The following is a 14413-nucleotide window of genomic DNA, read 5'->3' as shown; positions in this document are numbered from 1 at the left end:
CCCCAGAGAGAATGATCGAGTGAACAGAGAAAAAAGTGGATGAGCAAATGCAGCAGTGCAGCTTTTTAGGACATGCAGTGATGCCTTCTGGGCCTGTCACGGAATTAGAGTGTAGTTTTGCTAGAAACCTCACCACCTTCTTAAGTGAGACACAACACAACAAGCATTTAAAGGCCATTTTCCCTGCTAGAGCGGGGGTTAGCCTTGCAGTCCCCATGACAATCTTCTCCATCTTGCCCTATTTTCTGCATCTCCCCTTGTTTAACCCCCTTGCCCACATTACTTCTTCCACCACCTTTAGCCAAGTCTTTCTCGGTCTTCCCCGTCCTCTACTTCCTTCTTCATTCATTTCCATCACTCTTCTCAACCAGTCACTTTCATCCTTCCTCAACACATGACCAAACCATCTCAACCTGTTCCTCTTCACAGCATCCATCACAGGCTCTATTCCCATCATCTTTCGCAATTCATCATTTGTCTTCCTCTCTCTCAACGATACTCCGCACATGCACCGAACCATTCGCATTTCCACCATTTCCAGCCTTCGTTGCTGCTCTACTTTCATTACCATCTACATATACTTTCTTAAGTGAGAAAGACACGGTATCCAGGATCATTTGGATGTGAGCAGGTAGGGGAGGTGTAGGGAGTGAGGGCTTTGAGACGAGATTTGGAAGCCAAGACACATCGTATTGTACTAGTGTCTTTTTGTGTGCCTGTTGTCTGATCGTCACGCTATCTCCTCCTAAACTGTTGGGCAGAAATTCCATCACCACATAGCAAGAAGGTGTAAGAGCGGTGTCATTTTTTATTTTTGACCCCTCTCCCATTTTAAATGAAAATTTTACTGTATATGTAATCAACATTGGGGGACGCATGAAATCTAATGATCTTTTGGATTTTACCCCAGGGGTGGGGACTTATATTGTGAGATACTTATATTGGCGATACCGATATTTAGAGAGCAGCGGTGTGCGGCGCTGATCGATATAATACCGATTAGAGTCCCTGGTGTTGGGCTAGCGGCTAGGGTGCCGGCTTAGGATCCTAGGATCCTGGGTTCGAATCCCGGTCAATCGCTGAATTAACGCCAGGGGGGTTGACTCAGCCTGTCATCCTTCCGAGGTCGGCTAATTGAGTACCAGTTCACTGGTAATTCCCTGCTTGTCGTTAAAGGCGGCAAAAAGGGTTGGCGTCAGGAAGGGCATCCGGCCGTAAAACATTGCTTCAAAAAGGGGACTGAAAAACAACAACAACCACAGTTCCCGAAAAAGGCCAACCCCCGCTTGCGGGGAAAAATGGCCTCTAAAGGTGGTTTTTAAAATTTTTTATGTGCATTTGATTAAACAATTTCATCATAGAAAATCGCACCCAGGTCTGAAGAAAGCGGTTCAGTTTGGCATTTTTTTAATATGAAAAAGGCACAGTTTAGAAACGAATGAAACCCTTTACTTTAGATTTAACCTTTATAACTTTTTAGAATTACCCTTTAGAACCGTTTAGAATTAAACACAGTGGGATAGAAAGGCTCTTCCTCTTCATTTTTGACAGATGGAAGGAAGGACATAACCAAATGTTGAAGCAGCTTCACCGCTTAAAAATGAGAATTACACAAAATTGTTGAACTTGAATTAACAAATTAATTTAACACAAAATACTATTCACTCCAAACACAGAAAAGTAGCGTGCACTTGCAAACAGCAGCATTTCTTTCCAGTTAGTCTGCTACTCGTCATTTTTTAAATGAGAAAATGTATAAAACAAAAAATCTTCAGTGGGGTCTGCGCCCTACATCTTCTCATACTAAAATACGCAATTTGCTGTCTGTCTGTGTCTGAGCGCCATACCTTCTGCCATGAGTTACCCAACCTCAACTAAACTTGGCAGGAGGATTAAGGGTCACATGGAGGTTGTAGCGACTTCATTTGCCCCACTCCCCAAGGAAGATTTCCACCTTGGATGAACTCTTATGTTAAGGTGTATAAATAACATATGGTGCCTTTTTACAAGATCGCTACTTCCCCCTTCCCCCCCTTTCCTAAGGGGTTTTTCCTTCTTGGACAAACGCCATGTTAAGGCTTATCGTGGTGTTTTACCAAGGCCATTTCTAATGTTATTACAAACCAATATCCCCTCCTCAGAAAGGGGTTTTTGTGACGTGTGCTATTGCCCTCAACTCCCTTATGGAGGTAAATTTTATTATAGGGCTTTTATAAATATTATAAAGCACAAATAAGTGTGATTACCTTTTTAAGCAGTCTCTACTGTTGTTCTGAAGAAACTGAATAAATCTGAATGGAATCCTGACATGCTCGAGACATTCTCTGCTTATCGCATCCCCCTCAAACAACCGGACCTGAGCCTAAATATACTGCAATCGATATACCCCAGAGAGGACCCTTCCTCCTACTTCCATGGGGAGTGGGTGTACTGGATGTTGTTAAAAACCAGTCCAAAATCCTTCAATTATTGGTCTTTTATCCTGAAAACCAGGAACCCTTTGGTCATCAAGCTGCATCACGAGAAGTAAAGTATTTTTATTGCGTGCATATATACATATACAGTACATATATACTCAACATCAAAAGAAACTTATCAAATCTTTAGAAGGACACTCATTGAAATCCTCCATGCAAAAATGAAAAATATTTGAACATAGAGGTAAAGTTCAGCTATCTTTACTAAACACATGTCAATAAACAAGAGGTTGCTTCAATCATAAAAAACAAAAAGCATGAACATCACTTGGGGTGCAACAAAAGTTACAGCACTGCAACACTAAGGTGGGCACCTGAATACAGTCAAAACAAAATGACACAGGAATGGACACAACACTCCTAACAGTCGAGGACAGAATGACAGCAGTCTTCAATATTGTGTGTGTCCTTGCTGAGCTGTGATGCAGGCTGTACACCTCCGACGCATGCTCTGTACCAGGCATCTGATGCGGTCCTGGGGAAGTCTGTCCCACTCCTGCAAGCCTTGAATGAGCATTTGCCGATTGACAGCCGTTGATGTCCTCGATGCAAGACGTCGACCAAGCTCATCCCATGAATGCTCAATGGGATTTAGGTCAGGGGAATAAGGCATCCAAGGCATCACTTCAACACCCTGTTCCTGGAGGAAGTTGGTGGTCAGGTGAGCAGCATGGGGTCGAGCGTTGTCCTGCTGGAAAACTGCGATGTCAGGATGAGCCTGGAGAAATGGCAGCAGATGAGGTCTCAAAACTTAATTGACATAACGCTGACTAGTGAGATTGCCTTCGATGACGACCAGAGGTGTCCTGAAACGGGTGGAAATGCCGGTCCATAACATCACACTGGGTCCTCCCCAACGATGGATCTGGCGAATACAGCATTATGCATACCTTTCCCCACCTCTGCGCCATACCCATTGACGCCCATCAGCAGCATGGAGGCAAAATCTGGACTCATCGCTGAACAAGACTGCACTCCACCGTTACTGTGTCCAGCGGTGATGCCGCAGACATCTTCTTAGTCTGTTCCGCCGATGCACTGGGTTCAACACTGGACCTCTGCAAGGCCATCTTGCCACCAGGCCCCGACTTCTCAAGCGCCTTCGCACAGTAGATAAACTGATGCGGTTGTTGTGGCGACCTTTTGTCACCGCAGCAGTTTGCGTCGCAGGGCAGGGGAAAAAAAAAAGGTGCAAAAACAGATCCTTGCAACTACAGACCAATCAGCCTTCCCCCAATTATCAGCAAAGTCATGGAATCCATCATTGCTTCGGATATCAAATCTTTCCTCTTCTCCAATGGCTTGATCTCTGACGATCAATTTGGTTTCAGCCCAGGTCACTCTACTCTGGACATGCTGCTTCTGCTGTCTCAACAATGGATGGAGGTCCTCAATGCCAAACAGGAATTTAAAGCGGTCTCCCTTGACATATCACGTGCCTTCGATACGATCTGCCACCCCGCTCTGCTCACCAAACTCTCCTCCTATGGTATCCATGGAAATCTCCACGCATGGTTTGCGGACTTCCTCTCTAGTCGTAGTCAACGTGTGGCCTTGAATAGGTTTCTCTCATCTCCCCTTCCTGTTCAGGCTGGAGTTCCCCATGGCAGTGTTCTGGGCCCTGTGCTTTTTCTGGTCTTCATCAATGATCTCACTGACTGTCTTGAAAATCCTCTCTATCTCTTTTCTGATGACTCAACTCTCTACCGCTCCATTCCTCATCCCTCAGATTGGCAGTCTGCAGCTTACTCACTCTCTGCAGACCTGGACAAAATCACAGACTGGTCAAACAAGTGGAACATGTCTTTCAATCCTGACAAATCTCACACTCTTACTATATCTCTCCGAAAAGGACGACTGGAAAACCCTCCCATCTACTTTCTCAACAATCCTCTCCAAGAAGTTCTGAGCTTTTTGTGTCTCACTATCTGCCATTATCTTTCCTGCGAAAACCACATTTCCAAGCTGGCCTCGAAAGCCAGTCGCCATCTGGGCATCCTCCGTCATGCGAAGTCCTTCCTTGGCACACCTGAGCTCCTCACCACATACAAGGCTTTCAGCAGCAGCTCAATGGAATAGTGTTCTCCCCTCTGGGCGGCTGGTCCTCCTGCCTCACACCTAGCTCGTCTTAACACTGTTGAAACCAAAGCTTTCAGAATCATTGGAATCTCCTGCGATGAAGCCAACTCCGAGGGCCTTTCACTCACTCACCGCAGGCAGGTAGGTGGTCTTTCTGTCTTCCACTGACTCCTATCTGGCCTCGCTCCCCCAGCTCTATCTGTGCTATGTCCCCCAAATATTTCTACAGGTCGCACAAGATCTGCCAGCAACCCTCTTCTGGTGAAATTGCCAAAATCAAGACCCTCTGCTCACCTTCACTTCTTCATTCCTCTTTACTCCTGCTTCTGAAACAAACTTCCTCACTCTCTTTAATCCCACTCCTCCCTCCAGGTCTTTAAAACAGCTGTTCACCACCATCTCTTGTCTTCCCCCATCCAAAACCTTGATCTCTTGTGCCCCAGTTAATTCACCACAGATCCACTTTTTTGGGGGGGGGAAATCCCGACTTTTCTTTCCTGGAAGTTCTAGCAGTGTCTATGTGTTTTATACCTTTCCCACCCCTCCTCCCCCGCCTTCCCATGCCTCCTCCCCCCAAGCTCTCTCTCTCTCTCTCCCACGGATCTTCCCTTGTCCCTGTTCTCTGCTGTTGTACTTGTGTGCTTCCCTCTCTCTCCCCATCTTGTCTCCCGCTCCCTTTATTGTATGTAATGTGTGTCCGTTTGTCCCTTTATGTGATTGATGCTAGCTCTTTCACGAGCCTCGATGTTGTATACAAAAAGAAAAAAAGAAAACGATCATGAAGATGCTGCTGCACAATCCAGCAGTCTTTGTTTGGGGTGGTCACCCGTGGTCTTCCTCTTCATGGACCATCATTCACTGTTCCATTTCTTGTTGTTTCCCTGTCAGAAGCCTCTTGAGTGACCATAGACAACAACACAACAACAACATGCATTTTAAGGCCATTTTCCCTGCAAGAGCGGGGGTTAGCCTTGCGGTCCCCATGACAATCTTCTCCATTTTGCCCTATTTTCTGGATCTCTCCTTGTTAACCCCCTTGCCCGCATTTCTTCTTCCATCATCTTTAGCCAAGTCTTTCTCGGTCTTCCCCGTCCTCTACTTCCTTCTACATTCATTTCCATCACTCTTCTCAACCAGTCACTTTCATCCTTCCTCAACACATGACCAAACCATCTCAACCTGTTTCTCTTCACAGCATCAATCACAGGCTCTATTTCCATCATCTTTCGCAATTCATCATTTGTCTTTCTCTCTCTCAACGATACTCCGCACATCCACCGAACCATTCGCATTTCCACCCTTTCCAGCCTTCGTTGCTGCTCTACGTTCATTACCCATGTCTCGCTCCCATAAATCATAACACTTCTCACACATGCAGCATACACCTTTCCCTTCAGCTTCAACGACACTCACCTCCTCGTCAGCACGCCACTCATTTCCCAAAACTCAGTTCCCGTAGAGTGCCAATAGACAAAAAAAACCCAAAAAAAACCACCTTTAGAGGCCATTTTTCCCCGCAAGCGGGGGTTGGCCTTTTTCGGGAACTGTGGTTGTTGTTGTTTTTCGGTCCCCTTTTTGAAGCAATGTTTTACGGCCGGATGCCCTTCCTGACGCCAACCCTTTTTGCCGCCTTTAACGACAAGCAGGGAATTACCAGTGAGCTGGTACTCAATTTGCCGACCTCGGAAGGATGACAGGCTGAGTCAACCCCCCTGGCGTTAATTCAGCGATTGACCGGGATTCGAACCCAGGATCCTAAGCCGGCACCCTAGCCGCTAGCCCAACACCAGGGACTCTTGCCAATAGACAGCAGTAAATTAATGTCTAACCACGAGAACTGAAGGATTTCATTATGAGGGTCATTATTTAATGGGAAAGATCCCTATACAGAACCACTTAAGCATGCCATTGTTGATCAACCAGGTGATTGAAGTGAAGTTCCCGTTACATAATCAGCCATTACAATTGAAGAAACAGGTTTGTAAAGCTGCACATTTCAAAAAATGAAAGTGATAAGTTTATTTTGATGTTCAGTTTATATATATTCTTTTTTTTTGAATTTCGGCACCATCATCGGCCGGTGCCGATCACCTCCTTTTGCAGGAAAGCTCTTAAGGCATCCCACGTTAGTAACACCAATTTTGCTTGTACAACACTAACTGTTAATGTTGATTACACTGCTGATGCTGTTTGTCCAAAAGTTTAATGTAGTTGTTTGATTTTCAAAGTGTAAATGATTATGATTGTGCCATCGCCCTGTGCCCACCCTTTGTTGACTCTCCTTCTTCACGCTTTGTGAACAGCTTGATGTGCAGTAAAAGCTCTTCTTTGCGGCCTATCGTGCTTGCCTTGCCAACGTACTACATAACAGAGCATTTTCTCCCCCTCAGTATAAAGTGGCTGTTTTGATCATTGTTGTTTCACACCTTATCTTTGGTATCACGTGGGCAGGCAAATGCCATTGGACGCAGTGCCAAGACCGTAAGGGAATTTTTGGAGAAGAACTACTCTGACGAGGCCATTGAGACCTATGATAGCACTATAAAGCTGGCAATTCGTGCTCTTCTTGAGGTACAGTGAGTGTGGTCTTAACATCCTGCATATTGTGTACATCCTTGTGCTAGTAATGACATGGTACCCTTGTTTTGTAGCAATGAAGGCGCTGTTGTCTTGGTGATTTCTGGGACTTGAATGGCTCATTCCACAAACTTCATTAGGTTTCCCCAATTTGTTGTCCTACATGTTGGCTTGTCGACGAGCATGTTTGGGATGTCAACCCCGATGCCATCCCATCTCTCAATGATATGTGATGGTTGTTTCAACTCAAATTTCACATTGCTAAAGAGAGCATATTGATGCGGAGTTTGTCTTTGTGTAGGTTGTGCAGTCTGGAGGGAAGAACATGGAGCTTGCTGTGATGCAGAGAAATGAAAGTGTAAAGGTACTTGTCCTTCACAAGTTCCACGGTGTTATCTCGCCTCCATTTTAGTACTCCACACACATTACCGTTACTGACTCGTTATGCCAAGATGAGATCATTGTCATCATGTGAAATGTTCTCGCAGCAATTAAATATATCCACGTGTAAGCATGCTCCCGCAATGATCAATTGGGAAACGATATCGACGATCGTGTGTAAAGCAGTTTCATGATGCAATTGCAATTCTAAAACGATCATTACCTGGGAAACCAGGACAATTGGGAAGCAATGTTTTTTGTTTGTTTACCCTGTGCATCTGTTGTGATGTTCACGTTCTCGTACTAAAATACTCAATTTGGTGTCTCTGTCTGTCTGACTGCGATGCATTCAGTCGTTACTTGTCTAAACTTGTCAGTGGGACTAAAGGCCTTACGACAGAGGTAGCAACTTCATCCCCACCTCCCACCCCCAGAGTCTTTTCCACCTTAGACAAACGCTGTGTAAAGGTATTTGGATGGTCTTCATAAAAATAAAAATAAAGATTATACCAACAAACTTTTCAGTTAATTCTGTCCAACATATGATTACCTTTTTAAATTTTTATTATCAGGTGATTACTTTCATTTTAAGTTGATAATCTGTTTCCTTTTTTCAGCTTCTGGGTGCAGCAGAGATAGAAAAGTTTGTGGCGGAGATAGAGAAGGAGAAGGAAGAAGAGGCAGAGAAGAAGAAACAGAAAAAGGCCTCAGCATGAAGTACAAGTTGATATGTTTTCTTTGGGGGGGGGCCTGCACTGTTCACTGGTTATGTTACAGTGAATATTTCCTTATTTGTACCAAAATAAACATTTGAATCAGGATTTGCCTTGCATTCAGAACTTGCTCAAATGAGTGTGCTTGCTTCTCTGATAAGAGGATGACGTATTCTAACATAAGCCTCCAACTTGGTTTTCATGCAAGTCTCGTGTGTGTGTGTGTGTGTGTGTGTGTGTGTGTGTGTGTGTGTGTGTGTGTGTGTGTGTGTGTGTGTGTGTGTGTGTGTGTGTGTGTGTGTGTGTGTGTGTGTGTGTGTGTGTGTGTGTGTGTGTGTGTGTGTGTGTGTGTGTGTGTATTGTTACGGTTTTTAGAACCTTCACTAGTAAATTTTAGTAAATGTGTCCCTTATAAATGTTCCGCTGTAAATATTCCCATCAATTGGCTTGTTAAAGATCGCACCCTAGTTAGTCCATGAACAACACGTAGCGAACCATAGGACCTCTTCGTAGTTATATCATTATTATGTTAGATGGTTAGATGGATGTTAATGACGTGGGATGTGCAATAGTATAAGGGAAGATGGGAAGCACTAAGTTAGAGGGAAAACCAGGTAGATCAGATGATGCAGTGTGTTTGTGGTGCGGTTTATTGTACAAGTGACATTGTACAAGTAGTGGGGACATAGAATAGGTTAGATTCTAACCTATTCTACATCCCTACTACTTGTACAATGTCACTACTTAATTCACGCAGTAGGGGCTTTCGTTCCACACCTTTCTTCCCCCATTACGTCCTCCGTAACACTCACCACGGGTGTGTACTCTTCTGCACACCCAATCATCACCGCACACTCTCGCGCCAACTCTTGCGCACACTCTCCGGTTACATCCTCTGTAACACTCCCCATCACGTGCTCCGATGTGCTCTCCCGCACCCGCGCCACCACCAACTCGCTCCGTGTCACACTCCGTACACTCGGTTTCGCACATACCCTCCGACGTGCATTCTCGCTCGCACTCGGGATCACTCCCACACTTTGTAACACACTCACTCTTCGACGCACACTTTTTCCTCACACGCGTGCCATTGCCATCCATAACGCGCACCACGGACCTTTTACGAGCGCCCAGGTTACGCCTTGATCCCAAGCACGCGAAAATTCTTTTTGCACCAAACACAGACCAACTCACCTGTGCGCTTCTTCCTCCTCGCTCCAACACCTGCAAACTTTCCATTTGGTTAATAAGCACAGCATCACGATGCGAATCCAGACTTTGTGCAATTTCCATTCCTTCACCCCGCCAGTGCACTTCTACGTCTGCGGTCTCTCCAATTCCAATTTCCACCACTATTGATTCGATTTGAATTTCTTTTTTCTTTCCCTCGGCGACCGCTGGTCCGAATAAAATTTCCTTTTCTACCTCGGCGGTCGCCGGCTTCCCCATACCCCGGGTCGCGATTTCTACCCCGGTCCAGTTACCTGCGCTTTGCTCACACTCGCTTCCCCCGCGCTTCTCAAGTCGCGTTACCTCGTCGCGTACCAATGTGCTTTTCCCGCCTGACATGCGGTCTATGTCCCTCCCCATCATCATTTATTTCGTTTCCCGGGTTTCGTTTTTTATTTCCCCTAGTGCTTTCATGCATCGCGCCATGAAGGCTCGCATGTACCCTGGCATCTCGGGCTCGGCTGCCGCGACCATGTGCGAGGCGCCGCCATCTTGTGCACCTGCAACCCCCGCTACCGCACCCTCATTGCTCTCCTCCTCCATTATTCCCACCTCTTCCCTAGGGTCCTGGGTTGCTTCTAACCCCTCTTCTATCTCCCCCACCGACATCCGACCGCCTCGATCATCCATGGCACGATTATAATTTGGATATTATAATAAATTTTGGCTGCTCGTAATTTTGACCATTTTTTTTTCGATGGATTAAAATTTGGTTCGGGCTTCAAATCACACTCCCCGACACCAATTGTTACGGCCAAAAGCACAATTGGTGTCCAAAATTTGGTCTAACCGAATTTAGTCCCAGTTTACAGATCCCAACTCCTGACTACCAATTGTTACGGATCCCAGAGACGGCACTCCCCTTAGCAAGGGGGGGGGGGGGGTTAATCCCCTTGCCCTGTTAAGCTGGCCGTCTCTCGTCCTTGTACTTGTAACGCTCTTTTGCGGGGTGGAATTGATCAGGGTTTTTGGTCAAGCTGTTCTCCCGAATACCTTTACCAATCCCTCCGCAAAGCAGGGAGACGAGTGCCGCTCGAACCACGGACAAGATGGTATTTGCCGAGCGGTTTAGCAATCCGCGGCTCGAGCCGTTAGCAATTGACTAACCCGATCCTGAGCGTTGGCCAAAATCGCGCCACAGGTACTCAATGGGGAAAAGACTAAAGCGACCAGATGAGAGGAAGCCAAATAACCAACAAGGGTAAAGGAAGAACACAGGTTTATTTCTATACTAAAAGAGGAAACGAAAGAAGGGCATTTACAAGGAGGAAAAAGCAGATACACAGGGCAAACCTTAAAACAATCTTATATTATTCCCCAGGACAACAAACAGGACAGACAACAGACTTACACGACAAGGGAATAGCAGGCAGGAGTCACTGGAAGAAAGGATGAGAAGGCCCAGGCAGACGGTGCCGTCGAGGTCCGGCTCCAGGAGTCGACTCGTGTCGTGGCGGGAAACCCCGGCAGGCAGCGAGCACGTATTCGTTTCATGCGGTAGGGGCTTTCTGAAGCAGCTCCGTCTCTCACAGCCAGACCCCACCAAGCGCTGTCTCCAACTCAAGTCGATTCTCGTTTATCTCCTTCTCACTTGACTCACAACCGCACCTTCTCACCCAACTCTGGATCACGTCTCTCTCTGCCTTCTCCTTCCAACTCCTCAACCGCACCTTCTCACCCGACCCTTAAAAAGGCTTCGCGCCCGCGCTTATATTACGCGTGTTGCAAATCAATGCGCGCTTCATGGAGCCACGCCCGCGATGGTCCTTCGTCAGCCCTGGTTGGCTGGTGGGGGCTCGCTCGCCTCGCCTCAGGTGGTGCGTCGGTGTGCCACGCCCGTGATCTGGCGGCTCCTCCCCCTTCTTCTCTGAGATGAAGCACATGGGCAATGGCGTCTTGTGGGGAGGTAGAAAACCACTCGCACCGCTTTTGAAGGGAACTTTGGGACCTACTCTTATTTCATTAATGCAACGCAGATTCAACTACTGGGAAAAGATCCTTATAGCCTAGTCAAAAAATCTGAAAATGTGCCTTTATAGAATGATTGAGGCATTTTTGAGTAAAAGCAAACAAACCACTTTTTCTGGGGTAGTTTTTCATGCTGAATATGAATCTGTTGTTTGCCAAGCCCAAAAATGCGTAATTAGGTCACTAATCAAGGTCAAAGGTCAATGAGTGCAAAATTCAATTTTTTTGAAAAAATGCTTTATTTTACATCCCCTATCTGTACATTTCAATTATTTTACAATATTTTGTCTAGTAAGGTTGCTAAAGCTTTTCAAAATCTTATTTTTAAAGGAAAACGTGAGGACACATCTATGCTCATTTGCCTTTATCTCTGTAAGGGGCGACAATTAGTTTTTGCGTAATTTGCTTGCAGTTTAACCTCTAAATGCACAATGGGGCAGAGTTTTTATGCTCCTATTGATGGTCTAGAGATAGATTTTATAAAGACAGAATCTAAATGTCACCGGTAAACAACATAGGTCAAAGGTCAATGAGTGCGAAAGTCTTGCAATGACGTAACAGTTACTTGCACTTGAAACCATCCCTTTCACTCAACAGTGAAAGTGGCTTCATCTTTCTGACCCCAATGCATTTGCCATGTTTGTCAAATCATTTCCATTCAGACAGAGCAGGGTGTTCTTCAATAGACCCTTAATGATGAAGAATGAATCTAATAGCCTAGCATAAGCCATCTAGTTCGTACCCTAGGCATCAGGCATTAAACATTTCAGGAGTACAGGTAAGGGTCTTTTTAAGATTGTTAAAAAATGAAATATAAAATCAAATGAAAGTAAAGGAATGCATTCTTCTTTGGTGAGATACATGTACATACAAATGTGTAATGTATGCTTGACATCTCACATCATAGGCAGGCCTACATACATGTACATTTACCTAACAGTAGCAAAAAGACAGGCAGGGCATGGGCATTGACGATGAGTGCCTAATGTATCTACCACTAATGAATTAGTGATATCGGTTAGATGTTTTGTCTTGAAGAAGCTTTACTTTGTGTCTTTGAGAATAAGATTAAAACCCGGGCCAACACTGCCTGCGCTTATTCGATCATTTAAGGGCTGTTGCAGTATATCATACAACGTTGTAGTTTTCATGGTCAGAACATGCGTGCCTGGTGCTTAGTTTGGTTTCTGTTTCTCCCCTCAGGCCAACCATGGAACCTATTGCCAGCCTCAAGCGACAGCGTGAGGATGTGTCGTTTGAACTTTGTATCATTTGTCAGGGAACTAGCCAGGTCAAAGATACGATTTTCAACCAGACAAACCAGGGTATTGCTGCCATCAGAGAGGCGACCGAGCTCCGATGCAAACTTAGACACTATGAATTTCGATCAGCCGTGGACAGGCTTTCGACTCTCTTTGCAGAGCCTCCAGAAAGTCTCCCCAAACTTAAATGGCATAAGCTATGTTACTCTGCATACACACACAAGGGGAAAATAAATGCTAAGCTAGCCAAGGAACAAACGAAAAAGATCCTGAAAGAAAGAGTGTTTCGGCTGAAGCATGTCCGTTTTTACGCAGTAGTACTACTAAGATGAACTGGACATTGTGTATGTTCTGCCAGAACTTTGACAAGAAGCAGAAGACAAGTCGTGTCACAACCTTCAAAATGAGTAATGAAATTACGGAAAAAGCTAAATTTGTACATAACATCTTAGTCCGTACTGCAAATGAGAATGATTTAATCTCAGCTGAGGCATGTTACCATGTTAACTGTCTTAGTAAATTCTTTAGGGATGTCAAAAGGGCGGAAACTGAAAGCAAATCAGCAGACATGGCGATATCATGGTTGTGTCAAGAGCTGCGTCACTCTGCTGAGAAAGGGCACGTATTTGAACTATCTGCAGTGTTCGAGAGGTACAAAGAGTTAGCCAGTGAGTGCGACGGCACAATTCCTACATCGTATCTTAGTAGACTGGGGACTTTTAAAGAAACTTTGTCGAATTGCATTGGGGACATTTATGAATTTCTTGTGCTAATAAATTTGGCGCCTTCAGAGAAACAAACTTTGCTTCTTCCACGACATTTCAGTCACATACCTCTTTCAGAAATGGTGTGCGGTCAGAACAGTGCAGATTATATTCCCATATTTAGACAACAGGATGATCATTTTCTGTCTTTAGTGCACGTTGCTCTGCAACTCCGCAGTGATATCATGTCACATCCTGCATTCGAAGGTTGCGATGTAAGCGAAAAAGCAGAGTTGGCAAGTGTACCACCATCTGTACTCATGTTTGTGAATATCTTGCTTGGAGGCCAAAGTAGTGTCGATGCTGAGTTTGACGAAAGTGAGATGTCTGAAACTGGTTGGGTGAAGAAGAGAAGGGTCCTTAGCATTGGACAAGACATGGTCTATGGTGTATGTGGAGACAAGAAGGCACCGCCTAAACACGTTGGAATGGGTATGACGCTGCACCAGTCAACTCGATCAAAGAAATTAGTTGAGCTATTCCATAATGCTGGGCACATAATCAGCTATAACCGGGTTCTTAGGTATGACACTGCCATGGCTGAAAACACTCTGAAAGCGCTTGATCAAGAAACTGGGGCAGTTGTTACCAGCAACCTGGTTTCGGGACGATTTGTGCATTTTTCTGGCGACAATATTGACATCAATGACTCTACCCTAGATGGCAAAAATACATTTCACGCTACTCAGTTAGCTGCCTGGCAAAGGGGGCCATCTGCTGAAAGCGGTCTTGGAGACATCAAACCATCCAATACGTCAACGTTGGATATACCAACAGCAGTTGAAAAGATCCAACAACAGCAGTTTCCGACACCATCAAAGAAGGTCACAGAAGATGCTGAAAAGTTCATTTGCCATATCTACAAGGAACCATCTGAGAACTGTAATCAAGCCCGCATTAAACTGTTCAACAAATGCCATGCAACGGAGACCCTACCTCCATCTAGTGATGCAGCAAAGTTC

The 14413-nt window shown here is 45.3% G+C and overlaps 1 protein-coding gene across 1 annotated transcript in view; it reads left to right on the top strand.

The window, feature by feature from the left end:
• The window catches only part of PSMA7 (proteasome 20S subunit alpha 7), a 47158-nt gene extending 38823 nt beyond the window's left edge, over nucleotides 1–8335 (top strand). Inside the window, exons 5-7 of the mRNA XM_068119084.2 lie at nucleotides 7008–7127; nucleotides 7435–7497; nucleotides 8132–8335. Coding sequence (XP_067975185.1) covers nucleotides 7008–7127; nucleotides 7435–7497; nucleotides 8132–8230 — 282 coding nt within the window. The 3' untranslated portion in view covers nucleotides 8231–8335. The remainder of the gene's footprint in view (nucleotides 1–7007; nucleotides 7128–7434; nucleotides 7498–8131) is intronic.
• The last annotated feature ends 6078 nt before the right edge of the window (nucleotides 8336–14413 follow it).

Source organism: Myxine glutinosa, chromosome 6 (genome assembly GCF_964187855.1).
Source record: "Myxine glutinosa chromosome 6, kmMyxGlut1.1, whole genome shotgun sequence".
NCBI classification, from domain to species: domain Eukaryota; kingdom Metazoa; phylum Chordata; class Myxini; order Myxiniformes; family Myxinidae; genus Myxine; species Myxine glutinosa.
This window is presented reverse-complemented; position numbering and strand designations above follow the sequence as displayed.